At 41.7% G+C, this 26,957-nt stretch overlaps 1 protein-coding gene across 9 annotated transcripts in view; it reads left to right on the forward strand.

Moving 5' to 3' along the window:
• Positions 1–26,957, forward strand: part of LOC121912727 (POU domain, class 2, transcription factor 2) — an 80,851-nt gene that overhangs the window by 5,101 nt on the left and 48,793 nt on the right. For 6 of the 9 annotated variants that reach the window (XM_042435083.1, XM_042435088.1, XM_042435090.1 and 3 more), the window contains 3 exons: positions 1,338–1,598; positions 3,874–3,974; positions 8,717–8,810. In XM_042435083.1, the coding sequence (XP_042291017.1) occupies positions 8,756–8,810 (55 nt within the window). In that variant the 5' untranslated portion in view covers positions 1,338–1,598; positions 3,874–3,974; positions 8,717–8,755. The remainder of the gene's footprint in view (positions 1–1,337; positions 1,599–3,873; positions 3,975–8,716; positions 8,811–26,957) is intronic. The other 3 variants (XM_042435085.1, XM_042435087.1, XM_042435089.1) reach the window with 2 other exon arrangements.

Consider the following 26,957-nt stretch of genomic DNA (forward strand, 5'->3'; position numbering starts at 1 on the left):
CAGGCAGTGTTTAGGCCAGGTTTATTCATAGCAATGGCTGACTCAAGTTATCTATGCTAGGCTAGTTATACGCGTCAGTAAGCCACATATCATTGTAAATAACCGATTTACTAGTCAGTAGAACTCATCACCTTAATCCCTAACCAGTAAGCTGAATTACATCAACTTCATTAGGTCATTTAACCCTGTTTAAGTCACGAATAAATTGTAGCTGTAAAGACCTTTTGCTATATCTAGGTCTACTACAAAGGTTACTGAACTAGCTTAACCTATAGCGTTAACTTGTTACTTTCCCTCATTTACCATGCAATAGGTCATTTTCTCCGGGTCAATTGTATTCTTGAATTTAAACACAAGAGCAGAACAATTAGCTACTAAACCCAGTTTTGTTTTGTTTACTTGTCTGCATGTATGTAATGAATGTTGTGTATATTGTTCTTGCTGTATATGTGTTTTTGTATGTTTTTATCTATGTTCTTGAGGCATATGCAACACAAACACACTGGAAACAAATTTCCCCTTAAGGACAATATCTATCTATCTATTATGGATAAAAGCTAAAAAATGTAACTTATGCTGCAAAGCTCACTGAACTTAATGGTCTAATCGCTCTATAAAAAGCTTACATGCCATTCAAAGTTAACATATCTCACCTAAAATATCTAAATAATCAAGAATAGCAGATCCTGTCAACAAATAATTAGGAAATAATTGTGTAATCATGAAACTAGTGGGGCAGTAAAGTTGTCGGTTGTGTGGCTCAGCTCAAACTGTAGCTAGGCTGTTAAATAATATTTCCTCCATTGCTCCGTGGAAAATAAGGATCAGGACTGTCCAGTGACTGATAAGAGAGAAAAGCCCCTCACATATAGACCTACTCCTACCCCCTGTGGTTCACTGTCATCTCTGTGAAACTCAAATTAATTCCGAATTAACTGATAACAACTAGTATATTTTTAATTTCTGCTCGACATTTTACTGTATCAAAAATGCTTTTAAAATGTTGCATTAAGCAGAATAGAAACAGTAATCCCAAGAGATAAATAATAAATCTAAAATCTTTTCAATCCATGTGACTAACTCCTTTTTTCTGACATCAAATGGCTTCCAGCTAACAGCTGATTTATGAAGCCCAAAATGATTAACCGCAATCATGATAACCATTGCATATCGACTCTCATCATTGCATGTATTGACATCTGTGTAAACCTCACAATAGTCGACATTTGACCAGCGTTTCTCAATAAATAGTGGAAATGAAGCCGGGGAGGTCAGGGAAACAGTAACTCCCCTGGATTGATTTCCAATAATCTGGTCATTGCTTGTCTGATCTGCAGGATGCAGGCTACGGGGAATTGTCAGCTCATGTCCCGATGGCTGTTGCCGTGGTGACCGGGGTGGCGATAACAGCAGTTAATGAGATATTAACCCCGAATAAGGAAGAAGACAGGAAGTGATGAGCGTTAGCAGGAAAGACTAAAGACAGGATTCGTCAATGGATGACCTCGGCCTGATCAATATTGTTCTGTTATTCAGCGGCAGTAACAAGCGACGTGACCCCGTCCCTCTGAAACTGAGGAGATAAATCCAATTTCTCGGTATAAACACACACACACACATACATATGATCAACCACATAAGAACATGTATTCACAAGACATAAAAGCACCGAAACATACACACGCAAACACAGATATATTGATATATTGATACACACACACATAAACATACATTACTTGCAAACACACACTCATAAACAGACGCAGCGAAGGTTGGACGGCTGGCTCATTGTCCAGCTGGTTAGGATGCACACGAGCAATCGCGCCCTTCAGGTCAAAGGTCAACTTCATCCCAGACGCCTGACCTCATCCCTCAAAGGTCGACCTCTCTGGGCCAGGGGTGTGTGTGTGTGTGTGTGTGTGTGTTTGTGTGTCTGTATGTGAGGATACAGAGAGGAAGAGTGTTTAGGGAGGAAGAAATTTGGTCAATTTTTTTGAATATAAAATTTGGTGTGTGTGTGATAGAGGGATTAAGGCAAGGGAGAATGGAGGCAGGTGGAAATATTTTATGATTTTTTTTTTTAAAGCCAGAGAACTGTTACTTTAGTGTATTTGTTTACATGTGGGTAAACATGTAAACAAATATGTTCTATAAAACTTCCATGTTTCTTTTCAAAACTACAGAAAGTGAAAGATGTGGGAAAAAGACAAAAAGTGGATGAAATGAGAAGGGGGAGAAAAATTACAGAGACAAAACAACAGACAACTGAAAGAAAATTGGCAAAAAGAGAACGATGACAGATTGAAGGATAGTTGCAGGTTTTCCTCTTCCTCGGTGATTGGACTCCTCTTCCTTCTTGGTATCACTTTGCCATCATTTCATCCTTCTCTTTTACTTTTTCCCTCTCTTTCTCCTTCTGCTCCACTGTCCCTCCATCCCTTCATCTCTCTCTGGCTTTCTGGCAAATTATCACAATGACCTTGACTCATGACCCCCCTGTAACACCACTAATGCGCACACACACACACATACACACACACACACACACACACACACACACACAAGTATGAGCTCACACACAGGCTTGCAGACTCTCCCGTGTACAGCAGCCCTACAGTCAAGGGGACATTTACGCGCACATATTGTAGCCAGTTGCGGCCAGTTTCACGATATAATGCAGGAAATGTTTTTGATTGTAAAGGAGAAATGTCATTTTATTTTTAGAAATTATGTACGTAGTTATACTTAGTGAAAAAACCTTAAAAATCCATATCTTGGAGGGAAATTTTCAAAATTAATTGTTGCACTTAAAAAGTTTACAATGTCCATTATAATTTTTATAAAATATTGGCATGATTAAAGATCAAGCGTCATTCACTATGTTTCATGTGCAAGCTGTAACTCCAATATTGTGAATTAACAAACCCCTACTAAGTTTTCCTGAAGGTGTGTTTGATATTTGCATTTGAGTCTGTGATATGAGCCGATTGGAAACTACAAATTGGGGGGATTTGTTGGTGTTTATTGTTTTTCCGCTGACAAATTAGCACTTCAATGCATGTCACTGTAGTTTTTTTAATTAACTTTATTATCCCCAAAGGAAACTAACTTTGCAGTATGGGCAGATGGGCACATGTGAAGAATAAAAACATGTAGAAAAAAACAGACCATAGAGTTTAAAGTAATTTAAGCAAATTTAAAGACAGTAATTTGAAAGATTGATGAGTAATCTGGGTCAGGTAATTGAGTTATGCTGACACAGCTTTTAACCTTGATTTGAGTCAGATAACCCAGTTAAGGTATTTAAAGGATAGTGTCAGTATTTGAATATAATGTTATTGAATATGATCTTGTTAGTATAAGTAAATGCACTAATGTGTTACTTTGGGTATGTCTACAGTTATTTTGACCAGTGTCCGAGGTCTGTGGCGTCACATTTTAGACACGTTTACATGTGTGAATATTGTGCGAACACAACGGCTGTCACTGATGATGCAAAATGACAAGGAGTTATAAGAGTCCAAAGTCTAAATTTACTGCTGGGTGTCTGTCATATCAGAGATTATTAATGAGCGGACGAAGGAGAGATTTTTGGACACAGCCAGAGAAACAGTAACAATTCAAAAAAGATTTGTCACAGTTATAATAATAACTGAGAGTAACATCTCTTCTTATTTTTATTCCGTCTGATAAACCTTAACCTGACAGACTCTGAATACTGTCTGTTTGCTGTTCTTTTTCCCTGAAAGAAAACACTCAGCACTCAGATCAGCAACATGTCACTGGTCAGCTCGTATGGAAACGAAAATGAATTAAGTTCAAGGTTTCTACTCATTCTAACAATTTTCCCCAAAATGCTTCTTGTGATTGCAGCAAATAACCACAATCAAAGGATGGCGCCGGCAAGCGGCCTCCTCCCTTGTCTCGGAGTCCTTGCACACCAATCTCGTCATCCCAGAGGTTCAAAGATGAAGGTGAGTGGGAGGGAGGGAGGGAGGAGGAGGAGGAGGAGGAAGGTAGAGAAGGGGATGGAGGATGAAAGCGGGGTGGAAATACGCCTGGCCGAGCACTTGTGTTTCCACCCCTCCCCTTCGCCCCCCCCCTCCCCTTCCTCTCCTCCCCAAAAAACATTCTTTTCCTTCTTCCAGCCCTCGTTCACCCCCTAATCCCTCGCTACTCCACTGCATATGTTTCCTAATCCGGAGTGTGTGGGAGGCCCGTGAACCCCCCCCCCCCCTCCGCCACCGCCACCACCTTCACCCCCGCCTCCACCCTCGCCTTTCTCTGGGTGGCTGTAATGCTGTAACCTGCCTCCGTTCCTCTTTCTTTTAGCCCTGCTCTTTCACTTTGTCTTTCTTCCTCCAGCTCTTATCATTAGACAGCAGTCTCAGCGTAGACCGGACTGGCCCCCAACCAACGCCTTTCTCTACTTCCCCTCCTCTCATTTCTGGAGCTTTTCTGACTCATTTTTTTGGACAGTTATTTTGTTTTTTTGTTCTCTCCTTCTTGTTTTTTCTTTATGGTTATGTGGACTCTCGTCTCTTCTCTTCTCTTGTAGCCTAATTTTAACTTGTAGCCAAAATTATCTTGAGTAATATACTTTTGTGGAATGAAAAACTCATATAAATCATCTAATTGTAATCTAAAAATCAGACCTAAAACTTAATTGTGGCAAAATTAATACACAATTTGTAAAAAATTGTAAAATTTGTAAAAAGAAAAAAAAAAAAAATCTCCATGTGGAATCACTTTATGAAATAATTAACAAAGTGTTAATTGTGTCGGATATCCAGAACAATCTTCTCTTCTTGATTATTTTCCACTAGTTTCTCTGCTGCTCATTCATCCTTTCTTCCTCCCGCTAGCTGTCTTATTTTCTCTCAGGTGATTTCGTTCTCTCTCTTCTCCCTCATTTCAGCTGCTCTTGTAACACACACACACGCTGAGAGACACACACACACACACACACACACACACACACACTCAGGCTTTTTGTCCTGCTTCTTCCCTTGCTTTACCCCATTACTGAATAGTATTCCTGGAGCCTTTTGTGGAGCCTTGTATAGGCACATGCCAAGTCAAGTTATTTCAGAGCGGTTTCAATGGAATTACCCCCCAAAATAATCTCCCTTTGCTCCAAAAAAGAAAAAAGAAAAAAAAAAGTAGAAAAGGACAAAAGGATAGAAGAGAATAATGTAAAACGAACCAGCACCCTTGACACAGAATAAGCCTGTAGTTCCACACTAGAAGAACATGAAATTATCAAAAGACCAGAGAGTCTACATATTAAAGAAGCACCGAGGAATCTGGATATGAGTTGTGGATAAAAGCATCACACTAAACCAAGGATGTAGTTCAGGGTGAAACCACCTGCACTCAGCTGTGGAGAATACAGATTATTTTAAACTGACATGAAAGTAAAGTAAAATAATGCCTTTAAAGAGAGAAACACAAGGTAATCATTTAATTAAATTGCAGCTGATTTGAGTTCATATTAGTGGTTGTTCTCTTTAAAGCATAATCAGATGGATATTAGTACTGTAGTAATGATTTATTTAGTATGCATGAGCCGTCGTCAACATCAACACTCGCAGCACAATTGAGACATTAAGACATACGACGCGTGTGAAAATTGAATACATTGACATTTCTGGTTCACCAATATCCAAAGCCATCAGCAGTGTCGAGGTCAAGGGTCAAAGCAACGCTGCCCACACCGTACATGTAATAATACTGAATGTTTGTTTATTTTAAATTATCCTTAAATGAACTGTGACTGCTGAATAAGGATCAATGTGTGTTTCTGTGTGATCTGAATGAAGCTTTTATACTCAAAATGCATTTGAAGTATGTTTTTATTCCAGAATAATGCAGAATTACAAAGAAAGTGCATGTTATACATGATTGTATCTTTGTCTCTTCCGCTCAACAGTGTTACTTTAGCTGTTAGTTTTCAGCTTTTTTTCCAGGTGTTAACATACTGTATTCCTCATGCTGTCCTTTCTAAATTAGTGTCTGTTGATCAAGAAATGAGAACTTTTTAGTTTTCAGTAGGCAACAAGACAAATCCATTTCCCAGTTAATAATGAATAAATATAATACATGTTTATTGATGGTACAATAATCCAAGTGAAAAGTTATTTCCATATTTCACAGCTTGATACTAAATTATATCCATGTGTATTTTTTTATGTGCATTACAAATGAATAATTAATGATTTACAAGTAAAATTTGTTGCATTTTTTCAGTTTTTTTTTAATTGTTATTGATGGATTTTTTCCAATTTTCACACCTGTATTCCAAATCTTTTCACTACACCCTACTAGCGTGTGTGTTTCTGTCATTATGTGTACAATGTAGTAGAGCTGTAACGATTAGTCGATTAATTGATTAGTCAGTGGACAGAAAATTAATCTGCAACTGTTTTTAAAATTGAATAATCATTTCACCAATTTTTGGAGCAAAAATTCACTGGTCCAGCTTCCCAAATGTGAATATTTTCTGTTTTTCATACTCTCTTTGACAATAAATCAGTTATCTAGTGGTTGGACTGTTGATGGGACATTGAAGGAGTGACAATGGGCTCTGAGAACTGAACATTTTACACTATTTACCAACATTTTACAAACTAACTGAGAATCAAGAAAATAATTGATAGGCAGCCCTGCAATGAAGCAACGTAAATCTGTTTTACCAATTTCAATTGGTCTAACCATGCACTCATACTTTTGTGTGTGCGTGTGTGTGTACACATACAATACTATCCAAGAGTGTGAGTATACTGTATCTACTGTACATCCAGTAGGTGTGTGTATGCACAGGTAAATGTGCATGCGTGCACTATTATGTGTGTCAGTCCTACATGCGTGCAGGTATGCAATATATATATATATATGTATATATATATATATATATATATATATATATATATATATATATGTCCGTGGGTGTGAGTATGTGTCAGTGCCAAGTTCATATCGATAGGTTAATAGCTGTGGTGTCAGATTCAGTAACTCCCTGATTAGTTGACAGTTCACTAATCCACACACCATCCTGAGTTATTGGCCCGGCCCATTGATTTTCAGCCTGCCAGCCAAGCCAGGAGGAACTCAGGGGTCGTAAGAGAGCCTGCTGCTATTGATTGGCCCCAGATCAACCCCACTACCACAACCCCATAGTACACATACATACACACACACACACACACACACATACACCAAACCCAACGGCTGCCCTACGTTCAGTTTCTCTCTCTGATTCTCTGACTCTCCTATTTCCACTCTCTCCTAGTGTGCCATTGGGTATATTTGTGTCATGTTGTGGTGTCATCTCCATCAGTCAGATTTTTTTTTTTTTTTTTTTAAGAATGAAATATTTTTATTGACAGATTTTATGAGTTGTAGTAGGCATCTGACAAAACTGCCTCTCGCACTCGCTCTTCCTCTCTACACGCTCCGCTCCACTGTCAATACTCTCATATCCTTTCATCTCTATCAGTACGTTAAAGTGATACTCCACCCAAAAATCTATTCAGTATCAAAAAAAAAAAACCCCTCTCTCCTTCTGTAGGTTTGAATGGCGGTCAAACATTTGTAATTTTCATTCCTCACAGAGAAAGCAGCTGTGTTCGGTTTAAGTAGTCAGATTCCAATGGTGTCATGTTTCACAGAGGGGAAAAAATGAAATCTTGTATTACTGGAATCCAACAACACTGATAAGAAGAGGGTGTTCTTTGTGAAGAAGGAAACCGGCAAAGCTTTTACATCAACCTTTCAAGCCTAAAGAGGATGATTATTTAAATCTCAAAAGGTAAATATTACCTTCGTAGGATCACTTTAAGCTGCACCTTACAAGACTCCCCTCCGTTATTATGGTGGAAGGGCTTTCTGTGCCGTTGTTACCCTGAAGGCTGTGTTGCTGGGGGGGTAATAGCTCATATTTGGGTCTCCCAAGGCAAATTGGTGTCAGGTGAGGGACCGTGCTAAGAGACACTCAAAGATCTCTCTGTCTGGATTGGCACAGATAGGAGGCACCTCATCCACAACAGTAAAAGCGGGGACCCCCCCCCCCCCCTCCTGGAGTCAGCTCTCAGGCAAGCAGGGGACTCGGTGGATTGATCTCCAGTGACGTAAACTGGCTTTTGGGATGTGGAATGTAACTATTTGGGAAATAGTTGGATCCAGCGACTATACTGCACAGCAATCACTGGTTCTGCTGGTTTTTTATCAGACTTCCAGCATGCACCGCTCCAAAACAGTGGCTTGTCTTGTTTCTGGTTGGAATTGAGTTGCTGTTTCAAGCATCTCGGGGTCTCATCCGCAAGTGAGAGTAAAATGAATCGTTACGTGTACAGTCCCACCTCCGCCTGGCAAGACATCGGGATCTTTCAGGAAGAGATGGAGGACGTAGCTTGAGGAAAGATCGGCCTACCTTTCTCTGCCGTCGTGATTGACATGACTGACAAAATGATTATCATTCTGACACCAAAGCCGCAAGGTCTATGATTTTATCAACCTTATTTTGTATCCATGACTGAGTTTTGATTTTCATTCCAGCTTATCATTGTTGAATGGTTAAGCTTGCCCTCCCACACCAGTTTTATAATCTGTATGGCCAATTTCATTAAAGTAACCTTTGATTAAATTTGAATCAAATCTGTACACTCAGTCACACCTTCTTTGTCCAATGTGTCCTTTCTCCCTTTTTTTTTAACAGATGATTGTGAGTGACCTGGACTTGAAAGTGAGCTGAAGGATGGAGCTACATATGACCTGGATTCAAACCTGCAACTTTACAGGTATTTTACAAGGTAATGCATATAATTCCGTCGATCCATAATATCCAAATATCCCCGTTGTCTTCCGCTCGGCATTCCGAACATCCCTCGTATTGTATCAGCCCTTTCCAGCCCTCTCTTTTTCTTTCTTCCCTCCGCTCCCTCCATCTCTCTTCGGCCTCTGTGTAAGCATTGGGGTGGGGTGGGGATGGAGGGTGGGGGGAGGGGAGGGGAAGGGGGGGGTTGTTAAACATTTTTCTTCCTTCTTAATTGTTTTGACTTGTGCCATTGGCATCCCGATTAGGCCCCATTGATTTCCCACTGCTAAGTGCATTGATTTCTACATTTCTCATTGATCCCCGCTTCTAAATCTACCCACACACACTCTGTGTCGGTCTCTCTTTCTCTCCATGAACACCACACAGGCCGACCATGAACGTGTGTGTGTGTGTGTGTGTGTGTGTGTGTGTGTGTGTGTGTGTGAGAACGGATGAGTGAAAGACAGAGAGAGGAAGACACAGAAAAGGGATTCGAAAGTTTAGTCGATGGTGTTGATGTAGTACAAGGAAAGGGATTATAAGGTTTGTGTGAATAAAATGCACTTTCATAGGAGACCTTCAGTGTGTGTGTGTTTGTTTTTTGTGTGTGTGTGTGTGTGGGGGGGAGACATAAAAGAAATCTTTCATTAATTTTATTGTCTAATAAGATTTTGACATGAATAGTATCTGTGGACAGCTATTTCTGCCTAATTTACAAGAATTTTATACTAATTTTAACTTGAAAAATTCATTTTATAGGAAAATTTAGATGTTACCTTCAAAAATGATTAACTTATACTAACTGATGTTGTGTGACATGCTATTTCACCACTAGAAGACTTTGTAAAATAGTTTAACACCTTTCACCTCACACACATATTTTTTAGTATTTTCTGCAGCTTTCTTTCGCTATCATTTCTTACACACACACACACACACACACACACACTTCTCTTGATCGTATTCCATGGTGTCCAGGAGGGGTCTGATCCTCTCAGTGTTTAAGGCTCTCTCATCCCCCCCTCATGTCTGCAACGGACACACATATGAACACACACACACACACACACACACTCTGGGCTTCATGGGCTGGAAAGCTCCATCCATGTCATTGGCATTACCTCAAGCCTTGATGCTGCATTTGCGCTAAGCTAAGCTGTTTGGGTCTCTGTGAGCACAAGAACCAGAGGCTCTGTGTGTGTGTGTGTGTGCGTGTGTGCGTTTTTGTTACCTCTGGGACCTTTTCCAGTATAAATACCGACCCTATCGGGACCAGTAGTCTTCATGGGGACCGAAACCTGGTCCTAATGAGGCAAAACGTCATTTCTGAGGTCCTGGTTAAGGTGTGAATTGAGGTTAAGTTAAGGTTAGGGTTAGGCATGAATTAGTTATGGTTAAGGTTTGGGTTAGGCTGCCTATAGTGAATGGAAGTCAATGCAATGTCCTAACAAGGATAGCTGTGCAAACTTCTATGTGTGTGTGCGTGTGTGCGTGTGTGTGTACTTTTCGGGCGTTCATGCATGTTACGGTGCGTTTGCATGTACGTGAATATCTTGCATGAGTGTGTTAGTCTGGTGTTTCCGTGCCTCCTTGCATGTTATGGTGTGTTTGCATGTGTGTGCTGCTAAGCCTGTACATAAATTTGTCTCTGTGCACGTACCAGCCCATGAATCTGTGTGTTTGTGTGTGTTTGTGTGTGTGTGGAACACAGGATTGTGTGTGAAGCTGATAGCAGAAATGACAGCAAAGAGTCGATACTGAACCCACCCCCTCCAACCCCCCCCTCCAACCCCCTCACTTCAGTGCTGTCCTGCGTTTTACATCTTAAATCCATTACAACCAATCCAGGATGAAATAGGATGCAGAACATGTGTGAAATATGAACACTGGGAAATTCACAGCAGGAAAAAAAATATCTTCAAAGTTGGAATAAAATTATGCGTGAAATAAAAGAGAATATACATGAAAAAAATCCCCCAGCCTACAAAGATAAGAACACGGGAAGATATCCAGCGAGAGAAAATACGTATTCACAAACCGATTTTCACACTAACTGATTTCCAGCGTGCTTGAGGTCGAGGCGAGCTCATGAGCTGTAAGCAAGAGCATTGATCTGCCCCAATGATCGTATCAAGGTGGCGTATTGACAGCATTGTGTTTTACTCTTTTCTGTGTTTGTCCTCCGTGGCCTTAAGAGGAATAATGGATATGTAGGAGAGGTATTGGCAGGGCCCGGACCAGCCTATTGACAATCTGTCAGCATTGATTACATAGTCAGTCTGCAAGAGGAAGGGGAGAGAGAGAGACATAGACGGCGAATGAGAGAGAGAGAGAGAGAGAGAGGCTGAAAATAGATCAAATGTCAGAAGCTAAAAATAACGTTTGTATAGAGCGTTTGTGCGTGTTTGTGTTTATTAGGGTCAATGTTACATGAATGATTACTTCCGTGTGTGTGTGTGTGTGCATGTGTGTGTGTGTTTTAAGAGTCCACGTTACACCCAAGTATGTGTGTGAATATTTTATAGTGTTTTTTTTTTTAAGCCCTATGTTACGAGAAGGTGATGATTCTTCCCTCTCTCTCTTACGCTCTGCTGGTGTGTGTATGTGTGTGTGTGTGTGTGTGTGTGTGTGTGTGTGTGTGTGTGTGTGTTTTAAGAGTCCATGTTACACCGAAGTAATCATTCTCTCTCCTTCAGTGTGTGTGTGAATATTTTATAGTGTTTATTAAGCCCTATGTTACACAAAGGTAATGATTCTTCCCTCTCTCTCTTTTACTATCTGCTTGTGTGTGTGTGTGTGTTTGTGTGTGTGTGTGTGTGTGTGTTGTTAGAGTCCATGTTACACGGAAGTGATCATTCTCTCTTCTTCAACGTGTGTGAATATTTTATAGTGTTTATTAAGCCCTATGTTACAGAAAGGAAATGATTCTTCCCTCTCTCTCTTTTACTATCTGCTGGTGGGTGCGTGCGTGTATGTGTGTGTGTGTGTGTGTGTGTGTGTGTGTGTGTGTGTGTGTGTGTGTGTGTGTGTGTGTGGTTACAGCAGCAGCGCAGGGGTAGGTGGTGGTGATATAATTGTAAGCTGGTATTGATTGGCTCCCCTTGTTATTGATGAGGGAGAATTTAATTCAACCAACTCATTTGTCAACATGACACTGCCATTTAACAATGAACTCTCTCTCTCTCACACACACACACACATACACACACACACACACACACACACACACACAGTAGACAGATAGAGACCAATAAGATCTAATTCTACAATAGACCTCTTGTATTGAGAAGGATGCACTCGCTTTTTCAGATTATTTGAGCTATGAATGTTAGTTGAATGATGTTTGTCAATGAAAAACCGTCATGTGATTTTAGGATGTAGCCTTCTCAGTCTGAGACAGAGAGGTCATTCATCTCATTATGAACCTTCAGATTGGATATCAGCATCATTAACAGTACATCAGTTTAGTTTCATGGCTGGGTACAGAAACAAAAGGTTTGGTTTGAAAGGTAGCAGGGAGGATCTATTTTAGGTTATACTGCTGTCTCTTCATGTGTGCGTGTTGTGTGTGTGTGTGTGTGTAACTGATCAGAAGTCCACTATGGCCCTATAAGCCCACGATGTCAGACAAAGCAACAACCGCAGCAGGTTGCAGAGTAGTTATAAAAGGATAGATATTACAGAGATATTACAGAAGGGGGAAAAAGAACATATTGCTATTGATGAGGCCCGCCGCGCGCCATATTCTTCACCTCTCCTTCAAATCCACGCACACCTCCCTCCCCTCCTGCGATGGACGCACAAAACACACTATATTCTACAAGAAATAATTGCTTTTGTCTGGAAGGAGTTTGGATCGGGGCTCCTCTGCGCTCACCCTTATCTGGAGAGGGGGGCTCTTGAGGGACAACCGGTCGCTTCTTTATATGGCTTCTCCTCTCCCCTCTCCCCTCCTCCTGCTCCTTTTTCTTTTTCCTCCTTCTCTCTCGGTCGTCGGACACGCGGATGTCATCTGTCAATGGGGTGTGGGGAGTTGGCTTATTTTATTGTGGTGGTGGGGCTGAGGGGGGGGGGCTCTTTTGTGTTGTGACGTGTGTCTATACATAGATGACATCAAAAGCTGCACAGGGTAACAGAAATGCTCTGAATGGTAGGAAACAGGCTTAAGAAGAAGGACAAGTGCTGTAGTAGTGGCAGTAGTTGTCACAGTATTAGTAGAAATAGAGGCTAGGTCAACATTATTAGTAGCAGCAGCCATAGTAATGGAAATAGAGGTTTTGAAATAGTTGTAACGTTAGAGGAGGAGTTGTAGTAGAGGCCACAGCAGCAGCAGTACAGTCACAGTATTTGTACTAATAGTAGTAGAGTGCATGGCTAGATTAGTAGCAGTACTATGTCTGATACTAGAAGCTGTAAAGTCAGTGGATCAGGACTCTGGTGATGTTTTATCCGTGTAGCAGATAGCTTATGTTTGACGTTTTCTTTCTCTCCCTGCATAGACATTAGCATTGGCAAAGAGCCTGAGGCCTTTCCATATATGAGGGCCATAATTGATCGATAACTTATTAACAGCTCAGTCCCACCTCGGAGTGCATACAGAAAAGGAGAGACAGGAGTGCGGTTTGGTCGATTTTCTTTTATTGACTGAGATATTTAGCGTATAGATTTTTCTATTTAAAAAAATCTATGTTGGCGATAATCTTGAGTGTAAATGCGCGGCGCAGATTGGGGCGGTGCGTCTGACAGGCAGGGTGGTGTAGACTACGGAGAGGAGAGGTGATGGCCGGGAGGCACCTCTCCTCGGACACACACATATATATACACACACACATACACACACACACACATACACACACACACGTAACGCAACTACAACATTCTCACCGACCCTTAATAGGAAAGACACATGCAATTTGGATTCAGCTCAACTGACATTTTACGCACATTTTACGCACACACGCATGCAGTCTTCCCGAGCCCCAAAATAATTACTAATTTAACACCCGTGGCTGTGAAGCTTTGATTATTCACCTCTGCGTGGAAAAAAAAATACATTAGTTGAGTGCTGCAGGTGACCTTGCGTAGGCCAGACCCACGTAAATCTATATGAGAGGGAGAGAGAGAGAGATGGAGAGAGAGAGAGAGACAGATCCACCTGCTGAAATATACATCAAAGGTTCCCCCCCTTTGAATTCATGTCCGCACATTGTGAAGAGGCGATCGATTTTTCGGAGGCCGGCGATGATGTGATTATTGGCTTCATTATAATGAAGTAATCAGAAGATCAATTGGCTGAATCTGCGCTCGTCTTGTACAGGATTATAGTGGTCAAATAGGGTGTGCGCGTGTGTGTAGAGGTGGTGTATATTTTAAAATATCAGTAATTCAAGACTCTTGAAGAATAAATCCTGTGGTGAAATTTGTTTTAGCCTAATATAAACCTTATCAATATATTTCTGTCTAGCACATGTATAGCCTTTAGGCAACACTTGGCTTCTATATATTAATTTCAGTTTCCTCGTATATTCATTCAATATACAGATGCACGAACCTGAAGTGCCAATAAATGTTAAAGTGTGTGCAAAATAAATATTTTCCTGCCAGAGGACAGAGAAAGTGTGTTTGTGTGTGTGTGTGTATGTGTGTGTGTTGGGGTGAGGGGGTACATGGAGAAAGGGGGATCGAGGTAGAGAGGGGAGGGAAGGGGGGGTAAAAAAAAAAAAAAAAAAGAGGTGGGGAGGGGGGCTGGGTATCTCTGTCTGTCTCCCGGCCGAAGCGCTTCGCCGTGCCAGAGTGAGTTCAGGCTGCGCGGTGTCGGACCGAAACCACCGGGGTTCCCAAAATAAACTGTGGGGACGCAGATACGCGCACACTCACACGCAGGATACACACTGAGAGAGAGAGACTGAAAGAGAGAGAGAGAGAGAGGGAGAGAGATACACACCGGCGGATGGCGGAGCAGAGCCAAAGAAAAGACACTACAGCATAAAAAGAAAAGGGGCATCGCTTTCCCCTCCTCGTTTTCTTGTTTTTCGCTCGCGCATTAGCGGATGAGGAAGCCAGAGGACAGGTGTACTTATTGATATGGATTTATTTATTTATTTATCTATTGATTTTGCTTTAATTAGTGACCCGCGGTAGAGAAAGAGAGAGGGAGAGAGAGAGAGAGAGAGAGAAACAGTGAGGGGAGGAGAGGGAGGAGCGAAAGTCAGACAGGAGGTGCCTGCGTAGCCTTACTTTTATTATTTGATAATTTCTATCTTTTACCAAATATTGGGGGATTTTTTGCGTTATATTATTGTGTCGCTTTGTGTGCATGTATTCTTCAGCAGACCAGCCAGCTACTAACCAAATCTTTACGAGAACCAAAAAGAAGCAACTCCGCTCTCACACGGACAGTTTTTCCCCACATCTCCAACCCGAGGATTCACCGGTGGACAGTGTGTTTGAGACTTTTCATGACAGCGCAGGAGGAGAAATCTATCTTTTCCCCAAGCTAAACCAAAGCAAACCCCCGAGCGAGGAGGAGAGACAGAGACACACAGAGAGAGAGAGCCGCTGCGAGCTTTTACGCACAGCTGTCTGGACACAATAAATGGAGTCTAATTTTGTCTGCGTTACATCCAGCGGAGAGCAGCTGAGAGAGGAGCGCCAGGAACTGCACTAGTTTCATATGGATGATAACAGGTATCATCCTCTGTCCAGTCACCTGCGACCTGTGTTAGCCTGTATGGATAACCACTGGTAGCTTTGTGGGGGGTTTTTTTCATCCAAAAAGCCAAACATTCATCGCTCCGCGCCCTGCACATCGCTGCGTGTGTGTGTGTGTGTGTGTGTGTGTGTGCCGGACTCCCGAGAAGACACAAGTAGGCTAAAGGAGACCATAACATCCATCTGTATCCCAGAGCTACACAAATCTAAAAACAGAGAGATGTGAATCCGCTGAGACAGTCTCAATCCACGGAAGAGAAAAGCCAAAATAGCGAGTCTCCTTTTTTTTTGTTTTTCAAACCACCTTAAGCGTCTTTAGAAACGGCTGTCCACAAACCTGGAAAGCGTAATCCAAAGAAAGACGGAAGGACAACGGATAAGAAAAGAAGGAAAGTGAGACTAAACTAAAAAAAAAAACAAAAAAAGAAAAAAAAAAAAACAACGGCCCCCAGGTCGACAGAGGACCATGTTTGTCCCCCTGCCGGTCCCCTTCGTCTTTCAGAGAACAGCGTCCGACTTCAGCGCCTGGAGACTCAAGTCCTCGCTGGCTCCGCGGTCCAGCCCCGGTAAGACGCCTTTCCTCCGGTCCTTTTTTTTTTTTTCCTCCAGTGTGCACCTACACAAAGAATAATCCCCGGTTATCATCTTTAGTTATTATCTGTTGATATCAATCCTGTGCTTCATTCAAAACTGGTTGTCTTAAGTTTAGTTTGTTCACTATAACGGTTCAGTACTTGTAAAATGAAATTAATACTACTACTTTTACTTTTAATCCTATATTTTACTTCATATAACAGAACACACATAAGCCTTTTTTTCTACATATATGAAAGTTATATTACATCTCTACAAAAATATGCACCATAATAAGTAATTTCATGTCTTATAGAGTCTTCAAATGTTATTCCTGTTAAATAAATTCAGCCCAGAGATGTTTAACTTGCATTACATTCAAATCAACTAGTCTCCTGAATAATGAATTTAGAGTGATTTTGGGTTGTTTTTTTTTTTTTTGCATCAGTGATCAGTCTTTCTCTGCTTTGTTTAAAATTCAACAAACTGCATTTTCAGTCAGTGAAATTACAGCATTCACATGTTTGAAGACTAAATATCTTAGCCTGGAGGTGTGTATTTTTTTTTCGCATAATTTCCCCCCAAAAAAGAAATTAACCGAATTTTCCCTCCTGAGCTCTCCGAAAAAAAATAGTTTAATTAAAATACTTACTTGGTTATAAATCCGAAATGTTAAACACACCCAAATTGGATGTCTGAATACACGGCTCATTAGCATCCATCACAGTCTCAGAGAGGCGCCACTCTCCTCATCTTTCCCTTTTTCACCCATGGCGATCCATCCATCTCAACCTCCATCCCATCTGCCTCCTCTCCTCTCCTCTCCTTCAGTCTCCCTCGGTCAGGTTAGGGGGGGAATATTCATGGTCATCTATCGATCAGAGGGTATTGATCCCTGACGGGGGCCACATTGGATGAACGAGGGGGTGGGGGTGGGGGGGGGAGTACTGTCAAGTTGGCTGAGGGAGAAACTTTGGCTACACGAGTGATATGAGATGAGAAAAGAGTGGCATTTTCTGAGAGATTGAAATTCAAATCAAAATAAAACATAATTTCTTTTAAAAACAAACACAATAAATGTCCTTCAGTATTGATTAAGGGACTTACTTTTTATTCTGTAGTGACACTGTAGTATTCCTATAATTGGCGTATCACTAAAGGGACTTGCAGTGGGTTTGTCAATCAATACTTACTTACTATAATGACCTTATCATGCCTTTATCCTATGCTTTAATACCCTATAATTGCTATAATATTGCTGTAGTGTCTTGCAGTGTGATCAATAATGGCAATGTCCTCTAAGGTAGTTTTTTCCTCTCCTATATGTTCTCACTATAATGTTCCTTTAATATTACTGAAGGGACCCTGAGCTTATCTGTGCATGTATCCTTACATTTATTATAAGGATGCAGTTTATTTATTGAAGGGTTTATGCACAAAAAAGTGTGTTTTTTTATTTTCTGATGAGAACCGCCTGCTAGAGGACAAAGTTCATCAGATTTAATTTCACCTGCTTACGTTTGTCTCACCTGTGGGAGTTTTAAAACTCGGGGTCATTGTTTCAACACCGACCATACGTATGTGTACTGTACAGAAGTGTGTGTGTGTGTTAAAGTGGGGGTTCCTGGAGGGTGATAGTGCCGGTGGCTCTCCTGTCCCCCTCTTTCCCCTCCGCCTATATTCATCCAGGCGGAAATTTCAAATGACAGATGGGGGTAAGTGTGTATGCCGAGCCGTGCCGAGCCGTGCAGGGGTAATTCAGGCTATCACCTTAAGTAGGTGTCAGGAGGAGAAAAACGGTTGAGGTTTTAATGAGAGCTGCTTCTGGAGGTTTGACAGGCGACATATAACCACCAGCTTCTGTTTGGAGGCGGGGGGGGCGTGGGAGGGAGGAGGGGGGGGGGGTCACTTTCTCTATTGGTCCTTTAAGAAATTAAAGTATAAGACATGATGAGAGAAGAAGAAGAAGAAGAAGAGGCGGAGGAGGCTGGGTGCGAGGGAGTGAATGAATGATTGAATGAATAACTGAATGAGTGAGTGCATAAAATGAATAATAAATGAACGAGAAGGTGAAAGTATCAGTTAACAAACGAGCAAATGAAAAAATCAGTGAATTGAATGAATAGAAACAGTAACCGAACGAGAGCGAAAGAATTAACAAGCATAAAAAAGTCAATCCGTTAACGATTGAGCAGATGACGAATAATTAATATAATAAAAAAAATCAAACATTTAAAGCACATTGTACAGTTTAAAGAATGAATAAATTAGCATGACTGAATATACGGATGAATAATTGAGGAAGTGAATGATTTAACAAATGAGTAAATAAGTGAATGAGGGTGTGAGTGAGCCAGCAGGTCTTGTCTGTCTCCCTCGTGTACTTCCTCATGCCAGAAAATGAAAGGGTCAAAGTGCCTGAACGGGCTGCTTTTTTTATTTAAACATGTTGGTGTGATAAGCAGCCAATACACATGAGAGAAATAAACGGCGGAGGAGAGCAAAGGCCAACACTCATCCCTCCTTTCTCCCCCCCCGTCTGTTTTTTCTTCTCCTTTCTTCGTCTTTCATCCTTAATCTCTGGAGAGAAAGAAACTCAGACTCCACTGTTTCTCATTCTCTCTCTCATTTCTGTGAAGTATTCACTCGACACGAAAGCCTTTTCAGTAAAATGCAAACTCCTCTCTTCCTCTCTCTCTCTTCCTCTCTGTCTCTCTCTCTCTCTCTCTATATCTCTCGTTCCCTGTGGACAGGGAGGTTGTTGAATTGGATTTGCCTGGCGTGGTTTGGCCGGGCCCCATAAGCCACTTTAGCTAAGTCTGTTACCCACAATTCTCTGTCTCTTTCTGATCTGCGCCTTTGACCAAGGTGTGCATCTGTACGATTGCCTGCACCTGTGTAAGTGTGTGTGTGTGTGTGTGTGTGTGTGTGTGTGCACGTCTTCGGGTGTGTTTGCGTTAGTGTGAGCAAAGACGGGGTGTCAAAAGTCTAAGATGAGGTGAGTGAGGTTCAGTGAAGAAGGAGAGAGAGAGAGAGGTCCTAAACAGCAGACGCTAGCAGACAGTGGCTCTACAGTGGATCTAAACTGAAGGCTTATGGGTTTTTTGTCAGCTCGACTCTTTAACACTACAGTGTTGAGACCGCTGGCCTCAGCTCAGCTGGGCCTAAGATACATCACAAGAGTAAACGCTTTCAAAACAGTCACTGGATTGAATTTGTTATTGTAGATCGAAGATACTTTCTACGCACATTTTATGTTTTCACTTAATATATTTTTGTCAATGAATCCTTCATTTGAAGGTAGCACATGCTCACAGATGAGTTGGGTCACTTTATGAACTGCTAACGCTGAAAGAAATATATTTATAAGTCTTTTAAACAACATCTACATGCTGTTTTAGAAGCTTCTTGTACTAATGGAAATATAATTTGTTGTCAGTTCTTGGTATGGGAATGGAAACATTTTTAGGATATTAAATATCTGCAGAAACTGCAGGCTCTCTCATAGTCTTATAATAAAATATCACAAATGCTATCAGGTTTCCACCTTTTATCCAAACCACCTGAGAGTGCTGCTGTATGAGTGCAGACATTATTATGGTCAGTTGATCAATGAATTCATATACAAGTGTGCAGAAAAACCCATCAGGTTTAAAACTCACATGTTTTTAGTGAATTAACGCCTTTAACCACGTTAAGATATTCCCATATTTATTTTTAGCATATTGATGTGGTTAAGTGAAAACTTGATACCTCTGGATGAAGAGCTTATGCAGTGATTTTTGAAGGCCAGTAGTAATCAAACACATTTTCCTCAGCTGTTTTTAAGGAATTCATTATGTATGTGTTTTTATTTTTCTATCCTTCACTTTTTCAGTTGTTTAGAATCAACTATACATGCTTTTGATTTCTCACGTGCTGTAGAGGACTGACCGTGAGGAGCTGACTGAGCAGGGATCAGAATGAATCCTGACATCTCATCTGTGTCGCCTACAGACACAAACCAGCAGGAAGAACAGAAACGAGAGGAGAAACCGCGTTATTTTCAGAACACTCTCCTTTGTACAAAAACGTAGCTCCTCATTTAATTCCCTCTTGATTGTGCGTCGTTAATACACTCGTGACTATCAGCAACACGGATTCACTGAGTCGAGAGTGATGTCGCTTAGCTCGTTTTCAGCCGCAGATCTTTGCCACAGAGACTCAAAAAAGCTTCTCTTTTGTGCAGCTCAGAGATCTGACCAAAGGGTCTCCTCTGCTGTGTGGTTTTCAGAGGGCAGGCAGGGGCGGAGAGGGACCTGTAGCTGGAGCTGCCGCTGCTCCGTCCTGCTCTGCACCACAACAAAGAAAATCTAAATGCTCTTTTATTTTATGTACACTGCTGTAAAATCCTCCGGGGCCACTGTGGCCCATATAAAACTGAGAGCTGTCAAATTCACAGAGAGAAAGGCACGTGTCTGGATTGAGAGCGATGCTTTATTTATGTTGGCTACTCTGAGAGGTCTCTTATCCGAACTGTAGGTATTCAGCGTGGTGTTTATTCTATTCTCTGGTTCAACCTGTTCTCTTCTACCTCTCTTCTTTTTTTCTAGTTACTTTTTTAACACAGTAGTGAAACATGCAAGCGAAACTGTGAAAGGCAGTGGTGTCACACAGAGACAAAAAGAGCTGTGCAAATAATAATTCATGCAGGTTGGATTAAAAATACAACAAAGAAAACAAGCAAAACAAACAACAAGAGAAATCTTCTGATAGTTAAATCTAAATTACCACAGCAACAACACTGTGGAAGATAATGAAACAATGAGGCAATATGGCAACAGTCTGTTCTACTCTATCGTTTAACAATCGTGCAGAGAAACTTTTATTGCAGAGTTCAAAGCACAAACCTTCTGCCCACACACACATACACACTCATACACACACACACACACACACACACACACACACACACACACACACACACACACACACACACACACACACACAAAGTGCTCCATGCTGCTCGATAACTACCTCCTCTCACACCCAGGATCTTCACCTTGCGGTGCCCAGGAGGGGGTTGTAGTGTCTGGGCCACACCAGACTGGGCCTGAGCAAAAGCCCCTCTGCCTGGATTAATTGGCTTTGTGTGTATGTGTGTATGTGTGTGTGTGTGTGTGTGTGTGTGTGTGTGTGTGTGTGTGTGTGTGTGAGTGTGAGTGTGAGAGAGAGAGAGTGAGAGAGAGAGAGAGAGGTTTTGTGCAAGTGTGTGTATAAGCAAGTGTGTTTGTGAGAGTGATTTGCTTGGACAGTGGGATTTCCTTATGTATGTATGTATGTATGAGTGTGTGTGTGTGTTTTTAAATGTGTGTATGAGCATATGTCCGAAAGCATGTGTGGAAGGAGGATGTGTGTGAGCAGGACTGGAATGTGTGCAGTTGTATATGTCTGCAACAGTGTGCAAGTATTTTGACTTTATAAAGAGACAGAAAATTAGTCATAAATTATGCTTATTTGACTCTATGTTGGTGTGTGTGTGTGTGTGTGTGTGTGTGTGTGTGTGTGTGTGTGTGTGGGCAGTATGAAGTAACCGGCCCTGTGTGAGAGCATGCAGACAGGTAGACGATTCAATAATTGCACGTTGAGGTCAGTTATGGATCTTTCCGGCATGTGTGGTTTATCTGAAAACCACAAGCAGCTCATAGCTGCCCATTGTGTGAGTGGTTTTAACCTTCCACCGCTATTGATTAGCCAGCATTGACTTCTCTCCCACCACCCCAATTGTGTGTGTGTGTGTGTGTGTGTGTGTGTGTGGACTGTTGATATGTGTGCAAAAGAATTTGCGGTTGTAATATGTGTGTAGGTAGACTAGTGTGTGTGAAAGTGTGTGTGTGGTGATATGAACTATTGCTGTGGATGTGTAGGAATGCAACATGGTGAGAAATTGTGTGCATGTGGGGACACTTACTTCTGTGTATGTATGTGTGTGTGTGTGCGCGTGCGTGTGTATGGATCAGATTTTAAAAGGGGCAGCGTTGTTGGTGAGTCCCGGTGCTAACGTGATTGCGAATGACAAAGCGTCCAGGCGGGTTTGTTAGCTCCATAATGGGGAATCAATAGACACAACACAGATGTCAATACAACATGCTTTATTGCGTTAAGCCGCCTCACCCCCACCCTGGGCTCTGCACACACACACACACACACACATATACACACACACACACACACTCTCTATCTGAGGATGTATCTGCTCTGTAGTTGCTGTCTGAAACACATGCAACACATACATGCAGACAGACAAGTATTTACATGCTGTGTTCACACACATACATGTACATAAACATACACACAAACCAAACAATACACGTCACAGATTTCACACACACACACACACACACACAGGCACATTCTCACACACACATACTATGTATTTCTGTACCATACCTTGACATATTTCCATACTGTACTGTTTGTACTGGAAGGTCAGTGTAAAAAGGTTTCAGTGTCACCATGCTTTTAGCAAATGTGTTACTCCGCAAACAATACCGACACAGCAGATCATTTCCAACAGGTGGTCTGTGAGATTTTTTTTTTTAAAACACTTTTGTATCTTTCACATTTCTTAGAGTTCACTTCTCACTGAGGCATTGTGATGAGAACTGTGACATCTTTTCTTTAAATTTCCCCCGCTGTGTGCCACAGACTATTTCCTGGGAAACAAAGTTTACACTTGTTGTTGTTTCTTCACCGCTTTTCCCAGAGTTCACTTCTCAGAGGAATTGCTGTGATCACTACTGTGACATCCTTGAATTTCCTCGATGGTTGTGTTTATGTAATATATTACTGGTCATGCTAAAAAGATCTTATATTTAATTTGTTTCAAACTTTTTAAAAGTCAAAAGTAGAGCATTATTTGTCAAGATAATCTTTTGTTTATTCCAAACCATTCAGCAGTTTATAACATAACTTCTTGTGAGCCTGGGAAAAGCCATCCACACGGCAAGTGATTCAAATTTTGCACAGTTGCTGTCCATATAGTTCATAATGAGCAGCAAAACAACCATATGTTTACATGAAAATATCATAAATGTGTAAAAAAAAAAAAAAAAAAGTTAATGTTTTGCAACCCCCTCACACACACGTATTGTACATTACCTTCACACATGCACAAACCTCTGTATGCAGCATTGAACGCACACATGCACACCTTTTGTCTTTGTTTCACATAGATAATAAAAGTCATTTCACACCACGGACACTACCCGCTGTGCAGACATGAAATAAAACTCCCCCCCACAACCAAATATGGTCACCTGAACTCTGCTTCCCCTCTGCCGCTGTCCGTATGTCAGTCCATCCAACCAGCTCAAACTATCATTGTTACCGTGGAAACATTCATAGGCCATTAGACACACATATAGAAGGAAAGGAATCTAGTAAACAGTGTCCTCCTCCACACATAAACACACACACACACACACACACACACACACTCATGCACCCATCATTGGACAGTCATCTTAGTCTTGCACTCTTGATGGTCACAGAGACCATTAAGGGCTAAATTGGCTGTACTCAGGCTATATTTGACTGCTCTGTGTGTCTCGCACTCTTTGGGTATGTAATCACCAATCATATGTAAGTGTGTGTGTGTGTGTTGGTGTGTGTTCGGCGCCATTTGTGAGTACGTTTCATGAGTACCAATGTACTTACTGAGTACTTATTTCTGGTGTGTGTGTGTAAAATTTGGTGTTTCCGTGATGGTTTATCTCAGTACTTGTATGTGTGTGTGTGTATACAGGCCAATGTCCATTTTACACCCCTGCTAAATAATGAATCCTGGGCACAGCAAGGGGCCTTTTTGGTTTAATACCAATGCACACCCCTAATCGAATGCACCCAGCGTGTGCTGCCTCTTTGTCCGACAAGGTGTCCGTTGATAGGCTTTCTCCTCAGCGCACATAAATGCTATAAAGAACCCTGCGCCTATTCATTCGTCTCATAGCTCACATTCCTTCTCTTCACGCTCCTCTCATCCCTCCTTTCACTCCCTCCATCACTCTAATGCCCTGCCTTGGCCCCGGCGAGTCACCGGGTGTGTTCTGCCAGAAGAAGGGAAGGCGGAAAGAAAAGGGAACACGACGGCGAGAGTGAGAGAGAATGCCCTAAAGGCTGTCCAGCTGATTAGCGGCTGGTCCGAGGTCAGCGCCGCTGCTCGCCCTCTAATTAAGCAGAATAATTAGGTTTCACACTGTACAGGAATCAGCGCGTGTGTGTGCGTGTCAGCGTTTATGAGGATGAATATATGAAGTGAAGTCTTTTTTTTTCTGTAGCTTTTCATTTCCTTCACCTGTTGTTTTTTTTTTGCAAGCGCTTATCATGTGAAAGGTATTCCGTTATAGCTAATTCAAAAGGATTACCCATCCTTTTAAATTACTGTCAGAAGACTTGAGGAGCTTGTAGGCAGACTGAAAATTTCAAAAAGCAACAGCAGAGTGACGACATCACCACTTATACACTTGAATTTCCAGATAAATTGGTTTCTCGACCCCCACATACCATCTGGATTAAGAATCAAGACTTTAACTCCTAAGTTTCACAGTTATAGCTAAAAAAATGATAATCTTCTTATGCTTCTAATCCCAGATCACCACCAGTATATCATCTGTATGTCTTTGGCCCGAGACCTATCTATCTGCCAATTTCTACAGAAATCTGTTGGAAACTTTTTTGAAAAATTCTGCCTGCCAGGAAGACAAACCAGTTGACTGACTAATGAGAAAAAGCCTCTTTCTGAGCTGAGAGAGCTCATCAGGAAATAAATGTCAATCCTGCATAGAAGCACAATTTAATCTGTGCTAAATATGTTAAGATGTAGACAAGTAGTAGTTATTTTCTTTATTTTTCCACTCTTCAAAATGTTCCAAGCACTGTATCTGTAATCATGATATGTTCTTTTTTATATAACATAATCATCAATGCAATAATTTCACTAAAATCATGGGTGCATAGGAGGTTATACTGCAGCCGTGTGCATGTGTGTGACTTCCAGCGGGTGTGTGTGTGCTCGTCTGTTTAGCTGATGTCCGTCACTGCCTACTGCTGGTGTGTGTAATACAGAAGTGCCGGTCTTTTGTGTCAACCTGAAGGCAGTGATCTTGTTCCCCTGCTTGCATGAATAGAGAAGCACAGGGCTTAGAAGAGCCTCCTGTCCTCCTTTACAGGTCTCTGACATAATGAAGCCAGCGTGTGATCTCACGCAAAAACCCTTCTGTGGAAGTGTGAATAAGCTCGTCTTGATGAAAGCTTCTGCCGTCTCACTTTTTTTTTTATTTTTTTTTTTTTATGGAGATTAAAATGACAAGGCCGTGGATAAGCAAGAACGGTGTGTGTGTGTGTGTGTGTGTTTGTGAACGTGTGTATTTTCCTGTGTCTGCGTGCCGGTGTGTTTGCTCGAGTGCACTTTTCCTCTCTGAGTGTTTGCATGTTTATGTGCGCCACTGTAATGTAATCTCGCTGTTTGCAGCGCCGCAGGGACGTTTTATGCTCACCGACATAGTTTGTATCGAATAAACCACACACAGAGAGCCAACGCGTGTCCTTTGTGCGGCCCTTTTGCATGTCTGCAAGTGTGTGTGTGTGTGCGTGTGTGTGTACATGTATGTGTGTGTTCCTAAGCAATATGAATCCCCGCAGCCAACAATGCGTTTCTTCCCGCCACTGATACATTTAGCTAATAAAGTCAGATGACAGAAGTGAGGTTAGTTAGATTGGATTCCACCTCCTTTTGTCTCCGCTCTCCACCCTCGCATCCCCTTGGCTGGTGGTCAGCGCTGTTTTGGGGGGTAAGAGGAGAGATTTAGACCCCCCCAATTTAATTTAGCGGACAGGAGTTATGGTAATGAACGTGGTGGGGGAGGGAGAGAAGGGGGCGTGTGTGAGAGGGGAGGATGGATAGGGAGGAGAGGTAGGGGTCCCCATTTACCTCAGGAACACCACGTCCTTCCTCTCCTTCCTCCCCTCGACCCCCCCTCCCTCCTCCTTCCCTTCAGCCTGTCTTATTGAGGGACCAGCAGTGACTGTGAAGGGTTTTTAGTGAAAAACGTAATATCATGCAGGATTGGGGGGGGGGGGGGTGTATGTATGCACAGAGACAGAAGTAAAGTGACAACAATAGAGGATGGAGAGAGAGAGAGGAGGGGTGAGGGGTTGGATAGGCACTGGGTCCGGCCCTTTTTAATAAATCTGAGTGCTCTGGTTAGTGCTTCAATCTGCTGTACTCAACTAACCCCCCTACCCACATTACACACACACACAAATACATACATGCACTTACTCTGTGACTCATTCTCACCCACATATGCTGTCGCCAGACTACTAGCTCAAGGGGTTTTAGAAGGTGTTTTTGTCGGACTGTACAGCTGATGCTGCTCCTAATTGTACCATCCACCAAATCTGCACATAAAACTATGAAAAATAAGAGTTTGTTTTATTAATAATTTATATTTACTTTTTCTTCTTTTGGAATGTTATTTGACTGTGTTCCTCAATTGCGTCTGCTGTCAACACACTACAGAAAGGTAAAAAGTAGTAGAAGTGCAATTTCAACAGACATAAATATAGGCTGAGAGTAATACTAGATTCCCTACATGTACATGGACAAGCTGTATGTACTGCATCTAATGTATGCAATTCATCCAGTTTGGATGTTTTTTTAAATGCCTAGTGAGTCAAAGTAAAAAAATGCTAACACACTTAAAAAATAAAGCTGCAGGCTGTGTTCCCTGCATCTCTGGGTCCATTTTGTTGTTTGAAGGTGTAATTTTCTTATTCGTCATAGGTAACAGGCCAAATACAGATGGCTTGATGTCAC

The sequence above is a fragment of the Thunnus maccoyii genome, chromosome 15 (assembly GCF_910596095.1).
Source record: "Thunnus maccoyii chromosome 15, fThuMac1.1, whole genome shotgun sequence".
Classification (NCBI taxonomy): Eukaryota; Metazoa; Chordata; class Actinopteri; order Scombriformes; family Scombridae; genus Thunnus; species Thunnus maccoyii.